At 35.6% G+C, this 19,513-nt stretch overlaps 1 protein-coding gene across 7 annotated transcripts in view; it reads left to right on the top strand.

Annotated features, from left to right (window-relative positions):
* Window positions 1–19,513, top strand: part of FAM172A (family with sequence similarity 172 member A) — a 426,343-nt gene that overhangs the window by 214,776 nt on the left and 192,054 nt on the right. For 6 of the 7 annotated variants that reach the window (XM_004769901.3, XM_045074534.1, XM_045074533.1 and 3 more), the window contains one exon: window positions 19,377–19,496. The exons of the other annotated variant lie outside the window; for it this stretch is intronic. In XM_004769901.3, coding sequence (XP_004769958.1) covers window positions 19,377–19,496 — 120 coding nt within the window. The remainder of the gene's footprint in view (window positions 1–19,376; window positions 19,497–19,513) is intronic. 7 annotated transcript variants of the gene reach the window in all.

A 19,513-nucleotide genomic window follows, 5' to 3' on the forward strand; every position in this document is an offset into this window, starting at 1 on the left:
CCCCTGAGATCACTAACAGGAAAAGGATGTCCACCACCACTTTTTTTCAACATAGTATTGGAAGTCCTAGCCATAGCAATCAGGCAAGAAAAAGAAATAAAAGGCATTCAAATTGATAAGGTAGAAATAAAACTTTCACTGTTTGCAGATGACATGATACTATGTATAAAAAACCTAAAGACTCCACAGAAAAACTACTAGAACTGATCATTGAATTCAGTAAAAATCAGAGGATACAATATCAACATACATAAATCTTTAGTATTTCTATACCCAAATAACAAAGCAACAGAAAGAGAAATTAAGAAAATCCCATTTACAATTACACCAAAAATAATAGAATACCTAAAAATAAACTTAACCGAAGAGGTGAGAGACCTGTACTCTGAAAACTCTAAAACATTGATGAAAGAAATTGAAGACAACACGAACAAATGGAAAGACATTCCATGCTCATAGATTAGAAGAACAAATATTGTTAAAATGTCTGTATTACCCAAAGCAATCTATAGATTTAAGGCAATTCCTTACAAAATGCCAGTATTTTTCACAGAACTAGAAGAAACAATCTGAAAATTTCTGTGGAACCACAAAGACCAAAGCAATCTTGAGAAAGAAAAATAAAACTGGAGGTATTACAATTCCAGAAAAACAAACTGGATATACCACAATTCCTTTGCAAAGCTGTAGTAATCAAAACAGTATGGTACTGGCACATAAATAGATACATAGATCAGTAGAAAGGAATAGAAGGCCCAGAAATAAACCCAAAATTATATGGCCAATTAATTTTTGACAGAAGAGGCAATAATATGTAATGGGAAAGACTGTCTCTTCAACAAATGTTATTGGGAATACTGGACACCTACATGCAAAAGAATGAAACACCACTTTCTTTCACCCCACACAAAAATAAACTCAAAATGATTTAAGACCTTAATGTGAGACCTGAAACTATGAAAATCCTAGAAGAGAGCACAGGAAGTAATTTCTATGACATGGGCTATAGCAGCATTTTTCTAGATATGTCTCCTGAGGCAAGGGAAACAAAAGCAAAAATAAACTGTTGAGATTATATAAAAATTAAAAACTTCTGTAGGGCACCTGGATCACTCAGTTGTTAAGCATCTGGCTTCAGCTCAGGTCATGATCCCAGGGTCCTGGGATGGAGCCTCACTTCATACTCCCTGCTCAGCAGGAAGCCTACTTCTCCCTCTCCCATTCCCCTACTTGTGTTTCCTCTCTGGCTGTGTCTCTCTCTGTCAAATAAATAAAATGCAATCTTTAAAAAATAAAAATAAAAGCTTCTGCACAGCAAGGGAACCAACAAACTAAAATACAACCTACTGAATGGGAGAAGATACTGTAAATTACATATCCTATAAAGGGTTCATATCTAAAACATACAAAGAATTTATAAAACTCAACACCCAAAAAATAAATAATCCAATTTAAAAATTGGCAAAAGACATGAACAGACATTTCTGCAAAGAAGACATACAGAAGGTGAACAGATACATGAAAAGGTGCTCATCTTCAGGAAAATGCAAATGAAAACTGCAATGAGGTATTACCTCACACCTGTAGGAAAAAACTAAAATCAAAAAGCACAAGAAACAACAAGTGTTGATGAGGATGTGGAGAAAAAGCAATCCTTGTGCAGTCTTGGTGGGAATGCAGACTGGTACAGCCACTGTGAAGGACATTATGGAGGTTTCTCAAAAAATTAAAAATAGAACCACCAACAATGCAGTAATCTCGCTACTGGGTATTTACTTAAAGAACATGAAAATAATAATTCAAAGGGATGTGTGCACCTCTGTGTTTTTTACAGCATCATTTACAGCAGCCAAATTATGGAAGCAGCCCATGTTCATCGATAGATGAATGGATAGTGAAATAAGCCAGTCAGAGTAAGACAAATAGCATTTGATTTCACTCCTGTGGAAATTAAGAAACAGCACAAAGGGGAAAGAGAGAGACCAACCAAAAAACAAACTCTTCTGTACACAACAAATATGGTTTCCAGGAGGGAGGGAGTTGGGTGAAATAAGTGTTGGAAATTAAGAGTACACTTATCTTGGTGAGCACTAAATAGTGTATGGAATTATTGAATCACTGTGTTGTAGATCTGAAACTAATGCAACATTGTATGTTAACATACTAGAATTAAAGTTAAATTAAATTAAAAAACTAAAATACTACTTCAGTTCACATTTTTCATAAATTTAGAATATCCAAATTTGTTTGAATGAATTAGCTTTTATATCACACAGAAGTTATTATAATATGTTTGAACTAATATGGTTTTTATTAGTATATTTTCAAGGTGTTTTAAGAAATTCATTTATAACAATGTAAATCTATATCTGAATCTAAATATATAAATAACTTAGTCACATTCTTATAGTATATCTGGAAGCCTATAATATTTATTATATGCTGCTTGCCAGCATGCATCTGTTCAACCTCCCTATCCTATAACCCGATGAGATAGGAACCCAGATTCTCTTTGTACCCAAAGTTTTTGCTCTATTTTATTAGAAAGAGGTATAATTTTCAAGGTCTCCCAGGTTTATCTCTTATGTACAGCTGAGATTTTGAGCATCCAAGAAGGTAAGTAACTACTCAAAGACGTAAAGCTGGTTAAACAACGCTGTCTGGGTAAGAACTGAAGTCCTGTGGTGTGAGGGGAAAGCACACATGTGTGTTTATGTATATAAATATATTATCTCCGGCAATTGCAAATAGTAATCTTTGCATAATTCTTAAATTATTAATTCTTTGAAAACAGTTTACTCGTTTTCATTTTTCGTAGTATAATCACGGACAGATCATTCAGTTACCATGTCTTATAAAGCAGGGATATCAGATATTAAGCATTTACATTTGACTCACTGATGCTTTACAGTAATTGTCCTGGCTACACAAAAGCTCTTCAGGACCCCCAGAAAATCGCTGCTTCCCTAATTAGCTCCTCTCTGTCATGCCCTAAATTTCTATAAAAGATACTATGTATGTAATGCCTTACTTTCCTAAATAGAGCATACTGAAAATAATTTAACCTTTTCTTGATGACACAGGTTGACATGAGTTTTTGCTATATCATAATTATAGCTTTAGATTCAGATATAGATCCTATGAATCATACTTGGGTTCTGACTATTCCATTTTGTTTAGAGAACATTCTAGACTAAACTGTCTGGAATTCTTGACATGTCGTCAGTGTGCTGCCATAAGGCTCATTAACTTTAGGGTTATCAAATACTCTTCCCCAACACACACACACACACACACACACACACACACACACTTACTGACTCCAAAGGTATTTCTTTTGCCTCTCTGCTGAATTATTCATTAGATGGTAGTAGCTAAATCAGCCTTGGTGAGTGAAATGCATGCATGCTTGTGAGCCTATGCATCACATCTACCTTTGCCACTCCGGCTTCTCCATTCAAGCACTGATTGTGCCAGCTCTGAGTTAGCCAGTGTCATTGTCGGACAGATATAAACCGGCTGAGCGTTTTTGTCTTCTTGATTGTTTATTGCTTCTTTGGTGATGGACACTCAGTGGTGAGTAATAATGTAACACAAGGTCTTCACTTAGTATAGGTCATTACTTTCTGCAAGCTTCTAAGAGTGAGCCTACCAAGGAATTATCCCCATCTCTAAGGATTCATGCTAAGATGTTGTGGTAGGCAATAATGGTCTCTAGAGATAGCCACTTTCTAATCCGTGGAACCTGTGACTGTGTTACTTTACATGGCAAAAAAATTTTTTGCGGGTGTGATTAACATTAAGGACCTTAAAATGGGGAGATTTTCCTGGATTAATCATAATCCAGTGTTACCATAACAGTTCTTAAAAGTAGAAGAGGGAAGCAAAAATAAGAGTCAGAGAAGGAGATATGACTCTGGAAACATGGTCAGAAAGATGCAAGGCTGCTGGCTCTAAGATGAAGGATAGGAACTGTAAGCCAAGAGAGTAGCCTCTAGAAACTGGAAAAGGCAAGCAAATTGATTTTTTAAATCTTCAGAAAGGAGGGGCACCTGGGTGGCACAGACGATTAAGTACCCAACTCTTGGTTTCAGCTCAGGTCATAGTCTCAGGGTTTTGAGCTCAAGCCCCATATCCAGCTCCATGCTCAGCATGATGTCTGTTTGAGTTTCTCCCTCTCCCTCTGTACCACCGCCACTAAAATAAATAAATAAATCTTTTTTTTTTTAAATTAAAAAACAAAACAAAAACCTTGAGAAAAGACACTTTGTTTGTAGCCCCTGTCAGACTTCTGACATACAATACAGGAGTATAAGATAATAAACTTGTGTTGTTTTAAGCCATTAAGTTTGTGGTAATATGTTAGTGCAGCAATAGAAAATTTAGACATGTGTTATTTCGCAGCCGGTGCGACAAATCGACCAGGAACGTGAGGATAAGAGGATGGTGAAAAGAAATTAAGAGACAAAGAGATGGGGGCAGGAGGAGCACTGAGGAGGATGTCCAACAGTGCTAAGCTTATTCAAAGCACTAAGGCCATATATATAGTGATAATAGAAGCAATACACCTGCGTCTAGTTAAACAACCACGAGTTCCCATAATAAGTTTCACACTTAACTATAAGCAGACCTCGTGATGCCAAATGGCTGATGCCAGTACAATTGTTCTGTATTGATACAGCAAACCTGAAAGTAATTTATGGGCTGTACTAGGGCAACAAGGACCAGCAATGAACTTTTGACCCCAACCGAATTGTTCTCATTTGTTTAGCAAGCGTGTGGGAAGTCACGTAGGCGAGTGCACAACACATAGCACAGACCCTTTCTCAGTGCTACTCAACTTTTCCCATCCTAAACCTTTTGTTAGGTTGTTCGGACTTTAAAGGAGGCACAAGTCAGGGCCTGGTTTGGTGCTCGTCTCAAGCCTTATTGCAGCCTCCCACCGTGTTAAATCCTCTATTCTGAGAAAGTATGTATTGATAAACTCTCCTTATCCAAGTGAATGCTCTGTCCTCCTTGACCCAGCATCTTTCTATGCACTTCCCTTGCTCCTGCCTGTAAGTACTGATGAAGCTCTGCAACTCCTTCATGGTTTTGTCCCTTTCCTCTCTTAGGAGGCCCAACACTTCCCTGGCTAAGGTATACTGTAACTTTTTTCTAGTTATTGGGCTAGGGTCAGAAGCAGAAGTGAGAGTGGAGAGGTCAAGGAAGCACATGTTGTCTAGCAAAGGCAGTGGCTTCTGCATCATCTTCAAGCATGTACTAGCTTTTAACTCCAAAGCCTGGTCTACTTCTGCAGGCCCCGTGAAGGTTTAGGGGAATCAGGATTTAAGAGATTTAGATGCTCCCACTCAAATGACTCTAGGTCCCAGTCCTTGTGAATTAGGGCTCTAACCCCATATTGCACATGTAAGAGTCCAGCTTTCTCTGGAGCTCTACTTCCATTACAAAAGTACTGGTACACCTTAGATTCTTTTGCCTTCCTACTGTAGAAGGTGAGAGTCTCTTCATATGCTGCTAAGGATGTTCTCTGGCTTTCACTGTTTTGTGCTCATTAATCACTCTCAGCCTTTGACTTACCCCCACCCCAAAGCGTCTATTGCCCTTGGAAATGGCTATCCAATTCTATAGTCTTTATTAATGATATACTTTTCAATGCCAATACATATACCTGCTGGTGTATTCCTTTCTACCAGTATATACTTCCAGCTCATTATTGATGAAAGTTTTGAGTGGTTGCACTGCTACTGTATGCCAGGGTTATCAATGTTCCACTTACTACAGGCATTGGGGTCTTGTTACAGCTAACCAGTGGGCAGCAAATTCAGCTCCACAATTTCTACCTTAGAGTCAGCCTTTTTCAAATTGTTCAGTGGAGCCAACTATCATAGATCATATTCCCTTAGAAGCAGACTAATAGAGAGATGAGCATAATTATCTAATGAGCCAGTAGGAGATTTACTGGAGATTATTCTGTGTGAACACCTGTAGGGAATTGAAGGAATCATAGTTGGCCTTCACAGGGATCAAAGATAGTTCTCCCAAATTGGGACAAGGGAACCAGCACTAATCAGCCATTGGAAGAAGTTGCCCTCCTAGAAGGAGACATAACCATGGCATGTTGGTTCTCTTCCCCTGAAACCAGTGGCAAGAGTGAGTGGTTTGGCTGCAAGAGTTGTCAGCCATCAACACTCAAAGCAGATGGGATAATGAATTCTTCGACTTTGTGGGGGTAGGTTTTGGGGTACTAGGCAGTACATCACAATAAAACTCCCGCCATTACTATATGTATTCATAAATAATGTGTTGCTCAACTTGAAATATTGAGCAATAAGCACAGGTGTAGGTGTTTAAGGAAAGGAAATACTGTTCATACTAGATGAAAGCCCTTAGTACAAGATAAGCTGAACATATAGTTTGACCTGTGCTATGACCTCAGCTTCCCTCAGCATTTACCATAGCCCTTTTATAGGAAAGCCAAGGAAGAATGTAGTCTTGAAAAACTTGGCTTTCCATTGTTGGAGCATTTAGCAGAGAAAAGTAGCAGAAAAATGTCTAGAAGGAGGCTGCTACTATAGTATTTCCTATTTCTCAGCTCCCCATGGTCTACTGCTAGCTCCTAATTTAGTGAAAATAGAATGCTTTTTGTGCGCTATATTTGGTGTCCTCAGCTGAAACAGCAAAAGAGCATGAACGTGAGACAGTCTCATCAGTGTTATGTATACAAACAGAGATCTAAGTCAGACTCATTAAGTCATCATATCTTAGGATGTGTCATGGTTATGACAGTCCTCAGCATATCTGTCTCTTAAGTTGCACTACTATCACCTAGTCTGGTTGCCCACTATCACCCTGGAATCTTCCTTCAGCATTTTTTTGAAGATTCCTTTTGTCACTTTCTTATTTCTTCTATTTCCTATAGTTCATGTCTTCATTTTTTTTTCTAGTTTATTTCTTACTTTGAAAGAGCATATCTTCCAGTTGTTTCTTCCGAAGAGACTAATGAGATACAATTTTTTTCATTTTTGTGTGTCTGAAAATGTTTTTACCTTATTCTTCTATTTGATGATATTTTGGCTGGCTGTAGAATTATAAGTTGGATATTATTTTCCTTTTGAATTTTGAAGACTTATTTTTTTATCATGTTCTTGATTCTTTTGTTACTGAAAATTCTAGAATTGTTCTGAATCCTAATCATTCATTTTTCTTTTTTAACACTTACAGAATCTTCTCTTTATTCTTGGATTCTAAATTTCACAGTGACATACCTTTATATAGATCTCCATTCATCCAAAGTACTGAGTACTTTGTCAGCCTTTTCATTCTAGCAGCTAGTGTTCTGGGAAATGTTCTTAAATATTTTGTTGTTGATTTCTTCCCTTGTGTTTTATCTTTTTCTTTTTAGAACTGTTTTGGACAATTAATCTCTTACACTTTATCATTGGACTTACTACTTTTCTTTTTTATATCTTTTGCTTCTAGGAGATTTCTTTAATTAATCACCTAATTCCTCTATCAGGTTTTTCCTGTGTTTTGCTTCTAATTTGTAAAAACTCTTTATTCTTTGAATATTTCTCTTTAATAATACACTTGTTTTATGCATGTACTGTCTTCTCTGATCTCTCTAAAGATAATGGTAGTGTTTCTGAAATTTTCTTCTTTCATCGAAGTTTCAGTTTCTTACAAATTGGTTTTTTCTATTTATTCTGGTCTGAATATTTTGTATTGTAGACTTTCTTCATATGTCTAATGCTGTTTGGCAGGCTGTTCTTGTTTATTAGTGGGCATTAAAAAGCTAATTGAAAACTGTAAGCATAGGGATGGGGCTTATGACATTCAAGCTTCACTGTAGGCAGTCTGAATAGTCTGGTTGCTGAGAATTTTTCCAACATGCCCCCCCCCCACCAATTTGTCTCTCTCTCTCTCTCTCTTTCTCTCTCTCTGGGTGTGCTAGAATGTTTTCTAGCTTTATTGAGATGTAATTAAAATATAACAATTGTCTAAGTTAAAGGTATGCAACATAGTGATTTTATGTATGTATACATTGCAAAGTGATAACCACAATAAAGTTAGCACATTCATCAGCTCACTTAGTTACACCTTTTGTTTGTTTGTTTGTTTGTTTTTGATGGGGAAAACTTTTAAACCTACCCTTTTAGCAATTTCAAACATACTATATAGTATTGTTAACTGTCGTGATCATACTGTTTATTACATGCCCAGAACTTACTCATTTTATAACTGGAAGTCTGTACCCTCTGACCACCTTCACACATTTCTCCCCAACCCCAACCCCTGGCAACCATCAGTTAATTCTCTTTTTCTATGAGTTGAATTTTGGGAGGGTTTGTTGTTATTTTAGATTTCACATGTAAGTGAGATCACTTATTTTAGATTTCACATGTAAGTGAGATCATGTATTTGCCTTTCTCTTCATTTTTGTCTTTAAAACTTTTAGTGTAGTCAGCCTGGTTTGATTTCTCAAAGAGTCCCTTGGTCTTCTGCCTAAAGACTGGGAATCTGACTGCATACAGTCTGGAGGTCTAAAGGGATGAAGGTTGGGGGAAGAGAAAGAAAGCACATCACCGCATTCTACATTCAGTTTGCATATGTTAATGATAAACCCATTTCAAAATCTCTCTTGTTCAGGATGTATAAAGAGATTTACTAAAGTGTGTGGAACGGAAGATGGGAAAACAACTACTTTCAGGAAACCTCATTTGAACACATATATCCTACTTTCCTTCAGTCCTGAGATTCCTAGAATCCTATCCCTGTGCTTTGGAGAATTTTGCAGCATAAAAGGAATTGATACTCAGCTTCCCTCATGGCCAGTTTGGGATTTGACTTTCATAGATCTGCTGAATTGGTTACCATTCTTCGGTCTGCTCTCTATCTTCCAAAATGCCATAGTGTTTTCTCCCCTGCCTTTTCCTCCTAGGCCTTGTGGAATTATGTCTTTGTAAGAAGAAAAAAAAAAGAAACTTTTACTATAGTTTTTGTGGGTTTAGAGAGAGAGTGCTGACAGTTATTGATGTTTAATTTGCTGTTCTAAGCTGGAACTGAGATCATAAGTATTTAGAGCAAGGGTTGACAAACTTTCTTTAAAACCTTGTGAGTTTAACTAATTTAAACTTTCAGGCTATGTGGACTTTGTCACAACTCCTGAACTCCACTGTTGTAAGGCAAAAGCAGCCATAGATCATACATAAACAAGTGGACATGGCTGTGTTATAATAAAACTTTATTTACAATAGGTTTCATGAACTCTGTTTAGGAAAAAAGATTTACCCTTTTTTTTTTTTTTTTTTTGGCCAGCTTTACTAGATATAATTTAGATACAAGCATTACTATGATTGTACTATAGGTTGCACTAAAAGAAGAAAGCCTAAATTTGTTAGAGTGAGTAGAATCATTAATAGCATAGTTTTGGAATCTAAGTATCCTACCAGCTCTGGCTGCCTCCCATTTCAGGTTACCCCTATTTTATGGCAATTATGGCCCAGTCACAAAGCATTTGGCACCATTTCCATAAATAATGGACCGTAATTGTTTGCTTATCTATTTTTTACTAACTTCTTGTTAGGTAATTATTGTTTAAGCTTCATATTGAACCAGATTTTAAAAAACAACAAAGTAAGGTTAATGTCAGCCCAGTACGATTTAAAAGGATAGGTGGTAAGATAATATAGCATAAGAGTTCAGATGCTAGAACCAGACAGGTTAACTGGCAATCTGTCAAGTTGTATGACATTGGGCAAATTAATTACTCTCTGGAAACTTGGATATTTGGAGTATCTATTCATAATATCATTATAAACATTAAATGAGGGAGAGGATATAGCCAGTTTAAGTGGTTTTGTCCTGTGCAAAATATGGTGATAACTTGGTGCTGAGATAGTAAGAATGGAAATTAGGAGAAGTTTATAAATTCTAGAAACATTTTGGAGGATAGATTGAATTGGATAAATATGAGAGATAGGAGAAGGGAAAAACATCAAGAATGACTTCCAGAGTTTTGGCTTGAACAACTGGGTGGGTGGAGGTACCACTTAGCAAGATGAGAAAGACTGAAGAAAACAGGTGATGAGGAGTCAAGAAACCAATTTAGATTTTAATTTTGGACATGTTAAGCTTGAGATATGTGAAATTCAAATATGTTTTATACAGTTCTGAATACTGATCTTTTGTCAATTATCTTCATTCTGTTCATAGCCATTTATAATTTATTAATGTAGCCATATTGACAAGTAACATAGTCTTGAATCTGCCTTTTAAGATTGATAGCTGTCAGTAATATCTTGACACCAAAAGTGTCAAGGCAAAAGTTGATAGCTGTAAGATGCTCTAGCTTATAGATTCTTTTATCTGTTTTCATTATGTTTAAGTTTGAATCTTATGAAATTGCCACTTTTTAAGGTTAAGAATGCCTCTAATAGTGGTGCTTCATATGGATCAATTTAGTATTTAGAAACAAAATAATGGTGTTCTATTTTGAAGATGTTTTATTTATATGTATGCTATAGCAATTATGGCATTAGTAGGTACCACAAAGCATTTGGCACCATTTCCATAAATAATGGACCGTAATTGTTTGCTTATCTATTTTTTACTAACTTCTTGTTAGGTAATTATTGTTTAAGCTTCATATTGAACCAGATTTTAAAAAACAACAAAGTAAGGTTAATGTCAGCCCAGTACGATTTAAAAGGATAGGTGGTAAGATAATATAGCATAAGAGTTCAGATGCTAGAACCAGACAGGTTAACTGGCAATCTGTCAAGTTGTATGACATTGGGCAAATTAATTACTCTCTGGAAACTTGGATATTTGGAGTATCTATTCATAATATCATTATAAACATTAAATGAGGGAGAGGATATAGCCAGTTTAAGTGGTTTTGTCCTGTGCAAAATATGGTGATAACTTGGTGCTGAGATAGTAAGAATGGAAATTAGGAGAAGTTTATAAATTCTAGAAACATTTTGGAGGATAGATTGAATTGGATAAATATGAGAGATAGGAGAAGGGAAAAACATCAAGAATGACTTCCAGAGTTTTGGCTTGAACAACTGGGTGGGTGGAGGTACCACTTAGCAAGATGAGAAAGACTGAAGAAAACAGGTGATGAGGAGTCAAGAAACCAATTTAGATTTTAATTTTGGACATGTTAAGCTTGAGATATGTGAAATTCAAATATGTTTTATACAGTTCTGAATACTGATCTTTTGTCAATTATCTTCATTCTGTTCATAGCCATTTATAATTTATTAATGTAGCCATATTGACAAGTAACATAGTCTTGAATCTGCCTTTTAAGATTGATAGCTGTCAGTAATATCTTGACACCAAAAGTGTCAAGGCAAAAGTTGATAGCTGTAAGATGCTCTAGCTTATAGATTCTTTTATCTGTTTTCATTATGTTTAAGTTTGAATCTTATGAAATTGCCACTTTTTAAGGTTAAGAATGCCTCTAATAGTGGTGCTTCATATGGATCAATTTAGTATTTAGAAACAAAATAATGGTGTTCTATTTTGAAGATGTTTTATTTATATGTATGCTATAGCATTTGTTTTTATGCATTCGTGTATACCCCTAGTCCTTTAATCACTGTTAAACATAAATGCATACACTATTTTTTAAAGATCACACATTTAAAATATGCCAAATGAAGATAAATTTTTAGTCCTAATTACTTAAATGGATTGAAATTAAAATATAACTCATGTAACATAAAATATATTTTATACATAGCTATTCTTATAAATGTTCTGTACTAATGTACAATTTATAGTTTGTTTATGTACAGAGGAGTTAGCAGAATCATCTAAAAGCTCAAGCTAAAGCATATAATTTCCTTGTGTGTATCTTTCTAGTCTCAGATGGTGTTTGTGTTTCATTTCTTCTAGAAGGTACCAAATTGGCCAGTTTTTAAAAATACAAATTTTCTTTCATCTTGTACCTGTGGGCTAGTTGGGTAAAAGATGGTAATGTACATTTTTGCATCCTCAGAAATCCATTTGATGTGAGTTTTCTGCCTCCATTTAGATTTTGGTGAGATTACATTTTACCTAATGAAAGTCTTAGCTTTGTAAAAGAACACCCTTTGATTTGTAAATTTTGCTGTAAAAAAAAGTTTAGATTTTCTATAAGTGTTCTTCCTCTGGTTGATGTTTTCAGTGTAAGTAGCAAATCAGTGAAAGAGCTGAGGATTGTGGGTGGTGGTGGGAGTGTATGTATGTGTGACGTCCATGACTCAACTAAAAGTAGTAACATAGGTTATGTGCTAGTTTAACACCCAGAATGCTAGATTTTAGTATTCATAATTTTCTTAGTAGATATGCTTACCAACATAATCACAGAAGGGTTTATATGAAATTAAAAAAAAAAATCTTGACATTTTGACTTTAAAATTGGACACTTAAAAAACTTTCAAATTTGGGGCACATGGGTGGCTCACTTGTTAAGCATCTGCCTTTGGCTCAGGTCACGATCCCAGGGTCCTAGGATTAACCCATGTCAGGCTCCTTGCTCAGTGGGAAGCCTGCTTCACCCTCTCCCATTCCCCTTCTTGTGTTCCCTCTCTCACTGTGTCTTTCTCTGTCAAATAAATAAAATCTTCAAAAAATAAACAAATCAATGAACAAACTTTCAAATTCATTAAGCTTTCATTTTACTTTTTCTAATATCTGTTATGAGTTTAAAGTATATATTTTAGGAGCATTCATTTTATAACTTTGTAGCAACAGGTTAGCTGAAGAAAAAAAATCTGTCAAATTTGGCAATGGTTCAGAAAATATGTGAACCTGTCACTGTAAGCAGTCTCAAAGGGCGAAATGCTTTACAGGAGCTAATTAACCTTAGAAAATAATTACACAAATATGCAAATGTTGTTTAGATAATTCCATGTGTTATCAGCTCAGGTAGTCCATCATAAATGCAGACCTTGCAATGCCTAGGTAGTAGAATCTGGCATACGTGATAAGGCTTTGGTTAGTGCATCACTTCTGTTTGGCTTTTAACAATTAATGATGGCAAGAGTACATAAGGAAATCCAACCTGTACTCTGAGTACAGCCCAGTTCCACAGTGTAAATATCCTATGCATTCTGCCACCAGCAAACTCTAATTAACAGATTAGCTGCTTTTCTTTTCATGTGCTTTGTGTGTTTATATATTCTAAATTCATCCAACTTGAAGTTAATCAATACAAAATGACCTCTGGTGTGAAATTCATGGAAAAACCTATGGAGAAGATTTAGTATGCTTACATTTCTGTAATTGAAGCATATCAGGTAGTCTTTCTTAGTGAAATGTGTTTGGTTTCCAAAAACAGTGCTAGTAATACACAGTCTCTGGATTATGGTTTGTAAATGTGTAATGGCTGTGGACATAGTATGGGCTGCAGGTTGGAAATGACACAAATTTACCTAAGAACACTGTCGTCTCATTCATAAAAGTTGGATTTTAGTAATACAGTATGTAAGAACTATATGGTAAAAACCACTGTAAATTTATTACTTCCTGTGCTACCACTATTGTACTTAACTGTTGTAGGGGGCAGCAAATATTTGGCAGAATTTCTTTTATCTTAAAATGGTGGGATCTGGCTCTCTTAAAAAGCGAATTGTAGAAAGCTATAATTTTGTGAAAGCTTTGGGAAGTAGTCACATTTGAAAGGCAACTCTTTTATAGCCAAGATTTATCTCCTTTATCACCTGTTTTTTTTAAATAATATCTTTCTTTAAGTTTTTATTTAAATTCAAGTTGGTTAATATACAGTGTAATATTACACTTTTTATCCAAATGAGAATCTACCGTCTAATTGCTTATATTCTAGAAGGAAGGAAGAAGTGACATGGCAGATTAAAGAAATAGCAGGATAGAGAAGAACCAGGGAAATTGTACGGGATTCAGTTTAAGCTAACTGGCTAATAGTAGAAGTGACAGGTAAACTTGAGCCAACAATATTTTTCAGTAGTTTTAAACATAAGCAGGCCAATAATATATATAAATAGATGTATATTTTTCTCTATATTTCTTATAAGATATTGTGGGTCAAAAGTTAGCAAAATCTTCTCCCCTTCTACATGAGAATTTGATCTTTAGTTAACTTTCTAGCTCTGTATCCCTGGAAGCCTGGTAAGGTGGTATCTTAAATTGGTTTTCCCAGGAAATAGATTCTGAAGGTGCATGCAGGAAGTTTGTTGGGGAGTTCTCTTGGAATCAGCACCTGTAGGGGAGTTTAAAAAATAGAATTTGGCAGAAGAGGTTGAATTGCAGTACAGTAGCAACAAAGGCCTCATCTAACTCCATGTGAATCTCTGGATCTGAGATGGCTTTTGAGGCAAGAGCTAGAGCCTTTCATAAGATCCATGTCATTTTGACCCATCATGGGGTGTAAGTTGCCCCAGAGATGGGATTGTAACTTCAAGCTAGATAACTTTCTTTGGCTGAGAACAGTTCCTAGAGTATGCCTCATCTAAAGCTATCAGCTGCTAACACTTGCAACAACTCCAGAAATGAGTACTGTATAACTAAGGGGATTCTTGGAAGCATACTGTAGCATCTACAGTAAGTGCACAGTTGGTAGGGAACATTGCCTATGGTAGAAAATGACCCCTGATTGATAAAGTGCTTCTGAATTAGAGGAAATTATAATGGATTATAAATGCCAAAGCTTTGATCTTCCCTGAGGCTAATAACTCTTGTAATTGGGCATGTCCCTTACAGGGAGGGATCCTGGAACCCTATGCTTGGAAGAGGTTATTAGTTTCTGTGTGATATAAGACTTCTAAGGCAGGATAACTCTTGCATCTGCCTAAGGTGAGTCTGACTCCCTACCAAATTAATATTCCATGGTCCAAAGACAGTAACTCTTGGAAGGCTGTCTGGTCTGCTACAGGAGCTGCTACAAAGCTCTGACTAAAAAGGAATGGCGCTTCCCTATATATATTAGGGGTTGATAAATGGCAGGTGTGGTTCAGAATAGTCTTGTGTAATTATTTAGTCATGACCATAGATGGTCCCTCTTAACTGGGTATTGTAGGCATTTTTTGTTGTTGTTGCATCTCAGTTCTTAGAACAGTTGGTTTTAAAATCTAAAGCTAGAGAGTAATATGATAACCTTAAAACCAGGCTGAAAATTTTTAAGTACTTGGGGCACATGGATACTTGAGCTTTCTTTTTCTCACTGCTGACAGGCCACTCTTAACAGGTATTCACTCCATAGATGTTGAGGGAAAGACTCAGCTATGATACTAATCTCTGAAAACAGTAGTCTTATTTGTGAATGGTGGAAAGAACTGTTGGTTCTTAGCTCTCCGTTACTCACAGATGGGTCCTTTGGCCTCATTGGCAATTTCCCTCATATCCTATGAGTCACAAAGTTTTGCTGATTCTTCCTTTATAATGACTCATTCTGTCCCTTCTTTTCCATTCACTCTGCCGTCACCCTGAGTAGTATTTATAGTCTTTATCACTTCATTTATGAATTACTGAACTGCTTACTACCTTGGATGTGTTCTCTGTTTTTAAGTTTTGCCTAATCTGAGCTGCACCATGAGATCCCAGACTGAATTTCATGGTAGAGCTTTGTCTAGGGATTTCAGACTAAGCTCTTCTGTGACATACAGTTGATTTATATCTCAGTAAGCCCTACTGTAAGTTGAAAATGTCGTAAATCAAAAATGCATTTAATGCACCTAACCTACGGAACATCATAGCTTAGCCTTGTTCACTTTAAACATGGTCAGGATATGTTAACTTAGAGTTGGGCAAAATCATGTAATACAAAGCTTTTTTATAATTTTATAAACGTATGTATATGTTTTATATTTTATAGTAAAGTGTAATTTTTCGAATACTGTACTGAAAGTGAAAAACAGGAAGGTTGTGTAGATACAGAATGGTTGTTGAGTGTATTGGTTATTTACCCTAGTGATTGTGTGGCCAACAGAGCTGTGGCTCACTACCGCTACCCAGCATCATGACAGAGTCTTGTACTACAGATTGCTAGCTGAGAAAAAGATAGAAGTTCAAAATTTGGAGTATAGTTTTTACTGAATACATATTTTATCGTACCATTGTAAAGTCAAAAAAAAATCATTAAGTCAAACCATTGTAAGTTGGTAACCATCTATATTAATGTGTAACCCAGATCTTCCTGGAGTATGAATAAGCTTCCTGGAAATAGTGAGAAGGAAGGCTTGAAAGGTAGATTTAGAGGGGATGTTGGCTAAGAGTTCCAGTTATTTTGTACACATTGGGCACCAGTTCAGTAAATGGCTTTTAGGGCTGGAGTGTGGTTGATCGGGGCCAGGCTTCCAAAAGATAGATCTGGCAACACAGTAAAGGGAAAAATCTACTAGAAATGAGAGTAGTTAGACATCTTGTAGGAGGACCCAAAGTGATCTGGGAATAGAAAGGATGGGACAGATTGGGTCTCAATGGTGTCAAGGAAGAATTGTTTCTTCCTTGAAAGGAAAGCAGGGAGGACCTCACTGAGGGCAGATAGTATGGATTTATTATAGGTCCATTGGACTGGATGACGAGACAGTCTGCCTTATAACTTTAAGTGTTAACATTCTTATAAAATTACAAACACATTAAAGGCCAGAATCATGGCTTACTTTTCATCATCCTTACATCTTTATTACTAGCACAAAGCCTAATGGGAACAGAGTAATCTCCTTCATGTTTTTATTCTCTCCATATAAAGAAAGATGTTTAGATACATTAAGTTATGTAAGCAAGCTAGTTAGTTCTGCCTACTGTCAGCAGGTGGAACTTTTGTTATCTGCTTCCTGTTTTGTTTTTACATTTCTTTCTTTGTAAGATACAATTAGGGTGACCAGATGTGTGCATTTTCTCTGGGTAATCCCAGTTTAGACTTGTTCTTCTCATACAATAACTAATAGTATCTTTCTTCACTCTTAAAAGTTTGTATAGTAAATTCTGTGGTCTCTCTACATACATGTACAGAAAAGTGCTAAGTTTGTATTAGTCGGTTTGACTGTAACTTTAAGGAATACATCTGTGTAACTGCTACTCCGGTCAAGAAATGCAACATTGCCAGCCAGTAGAAGTCTTTTTCCTGTTCACAACTCTGTCTCTCGTCCTTAAAGTTAACCACTGTGCTGATTTTTATGATAACCATTTCCTACTTTTTAAAACTAATGGAAGCTAAATTATTAAAGCCAAAAATACCCTACATGGATTTCTTTCCAATTATCCTTCTTTTATTTATTTTATATACTTTAACTGTGGATAATTTCATATGTATGTTATTAATAGGTTTCTTTAAAGTATTTGTATTTTAGTATATGACTACAAGGTTGTAAGCAATCATCCTGAAGATAAATGTTGTATTTTCATCATTTATTTATTATACTAATTTAATGATTTAGTGAACAAGGCAGAGCTCTTGGCCTCAAGACTTTGATAATCTAACAAGCAATTACAATACAAATTATTCATTATAATGGGAGCATGCACAAGACATTGTAGGACATTACCCAGTCTTGAGGGTGATAGGAAAGACTTTTGATAAAAGTTGATGTCTTGTTTGAGTTTGAAAAAGAAGTAGAAATTATGCAGGGTGAAGTGAGGGCAGAGCACAGGACTCACTTTCTAAACAAAGGAAATAGCACAGAGAAAAGAAAGTTTTGCACAATTAAGTTACTGGAAGTTGTTCCCTGCAGTTAGAACACAGAGAGTGTTCTCTGTGATCTCCTGCTGGGGGAAAAGGGTGCCTTTTGGATCACCTTATATTGCAGAGCAGTGGTAAGAGATGCAGTCAAAAGTAAAAGCCAGATTATGAAAGATCTTAAATGTCATATTAAGTTTGAACTCGATCTTGAGGGCAATGATTCCGCTTTGAAGCATCTAATAAGAAGTGAGTAACTTGGCAGCATGTTCATATTTGCATTTTAGAAGTTCATTCCTGCTACAGAATTAGAACATTTACATAGGCAATCCTAAAGGCAGTAAAAATGGGCTGGGAACCATTGTAGTCCTTCACTTGTGAAATGATAATGGTTTGAGCTAAGCCAGAGGGAATGAGAACAGAGAGAAGTGGTCGGATTTAGGATACAGCTGGGGACAAAATCAGTGAGATTTTAATGATTGATTATATGTAGAATTGGAGTAAGAGAACAATAAAAATGCCCAGATATTGCCTGGAAGTGGGGAGCAAAGGTGGTGACTTAGGTTTGTAGAGGAAATTTCTAGTGCAGTGTTGAACTGGTTGAGGTTGAAATATCTGTGGGACATCAACAAGTAAATGACTATCAAGCGCTTGGATATATGGGTTTGGAGCATTGAAGAAAAATTTGGGATAGAACTAGACATGAGGGAACAATAGCTTCTAGGTGGCAAGGGAAGTCATGTTTTGGACCTTAATAGGATATTATACAATTTTGAAGATGGAAAATGTGAATAACTTGTCTTCGTTGTCTAATACCATAACATTTTTAGGGAGTTAGTCTTTGGTGTTAAAGCTTCAAAGATATATTCATACAAAATGTTTTCATGATCTTATCAGTTTGTTCTTTGGGGCTTCCCCCCCCACACACACATTATCCAGGTTTTAGCTTTAACCACAACATGTATCAACTAATGAAATAAATATAACAAAAAAGAAATTATTATAGAATTGTTAGAATTAAAGCAAGAGGCATACATTTATTAGGGTTTAGCAAGCTAGGGGAAATATGGAAGCCCCCAGGTTTATATGTTTAGATATTTCCCAGTTCTACAAATAAAATGTGTATGGAAAATACTTTTACAAAAATGTCTATTTTTAAATAATTTAAATAGAGAATATTTGTTAGTCATTTTCTGCTTATATTCAGCTTACAGAGATACTTAAAATATTTGTTAGTAATTTTCTGCTTACTTTTAGCTTATAAAGATACTTAAAATTTTATAAATCAAATAATTTAGATGTATATTTCTTATAATAGAAGTATTTTCAGATACACATGTAGAAATGTAGCTGAATTTTTTAGTGTTAAACCTTCTATCATAAGACCACTATAACTTACTGCTTTGCAATTCCCAAGTATATACATATATATTTTAATATCTTAGATATACCAGAATGTAATTTCCCCTCAAAATATGTTTATTTTGAATATTTTGTTTCTGAAGATCATGGTAGCAATTAAGCTTAGCAGTTATTTACTAATACTTGAATATTTTAATTTATTCTCTTATTTGAATTTTCAGTATAGTTCTTTTATATTGATATTATTTTCAATGATCTATAACCATCTTATTTTTAGGCTATGTAAGCAAGCATATAATTTAATTTTTGATTACTATGATAATAATTAGACACAGTGCATAATACATGATAGCTGTTTTCTCTCTAGGAAAATGGTTCTCCTGAAGAACATGCAGTCTATGTGTGGGACCATTTCATAGCTCAGTCTGCAGCTGAGAATGTGTTTTTTGTTGCTCACAGCTATGGAGGACTTGCTTTCGTTGAACTGGTGAGTGCACATGTAAC

The sequence above is a fragment of the Mustela putorius genome, unplaced genomic scaffold, assembly GCF_011764305.1.
Source record: "Mustela putorius furo isolate JIRA1106 unplaced genomic scaffold, ASM1176430v1.1 tig00537350_pilon_pilon_pilon, whole genome shotgun sequence".
NCBI lineage: Eukaryota > Metazoa > Chordata > Mammalia > Carnivora > Mustelidae > Mustela > Mustela putorius.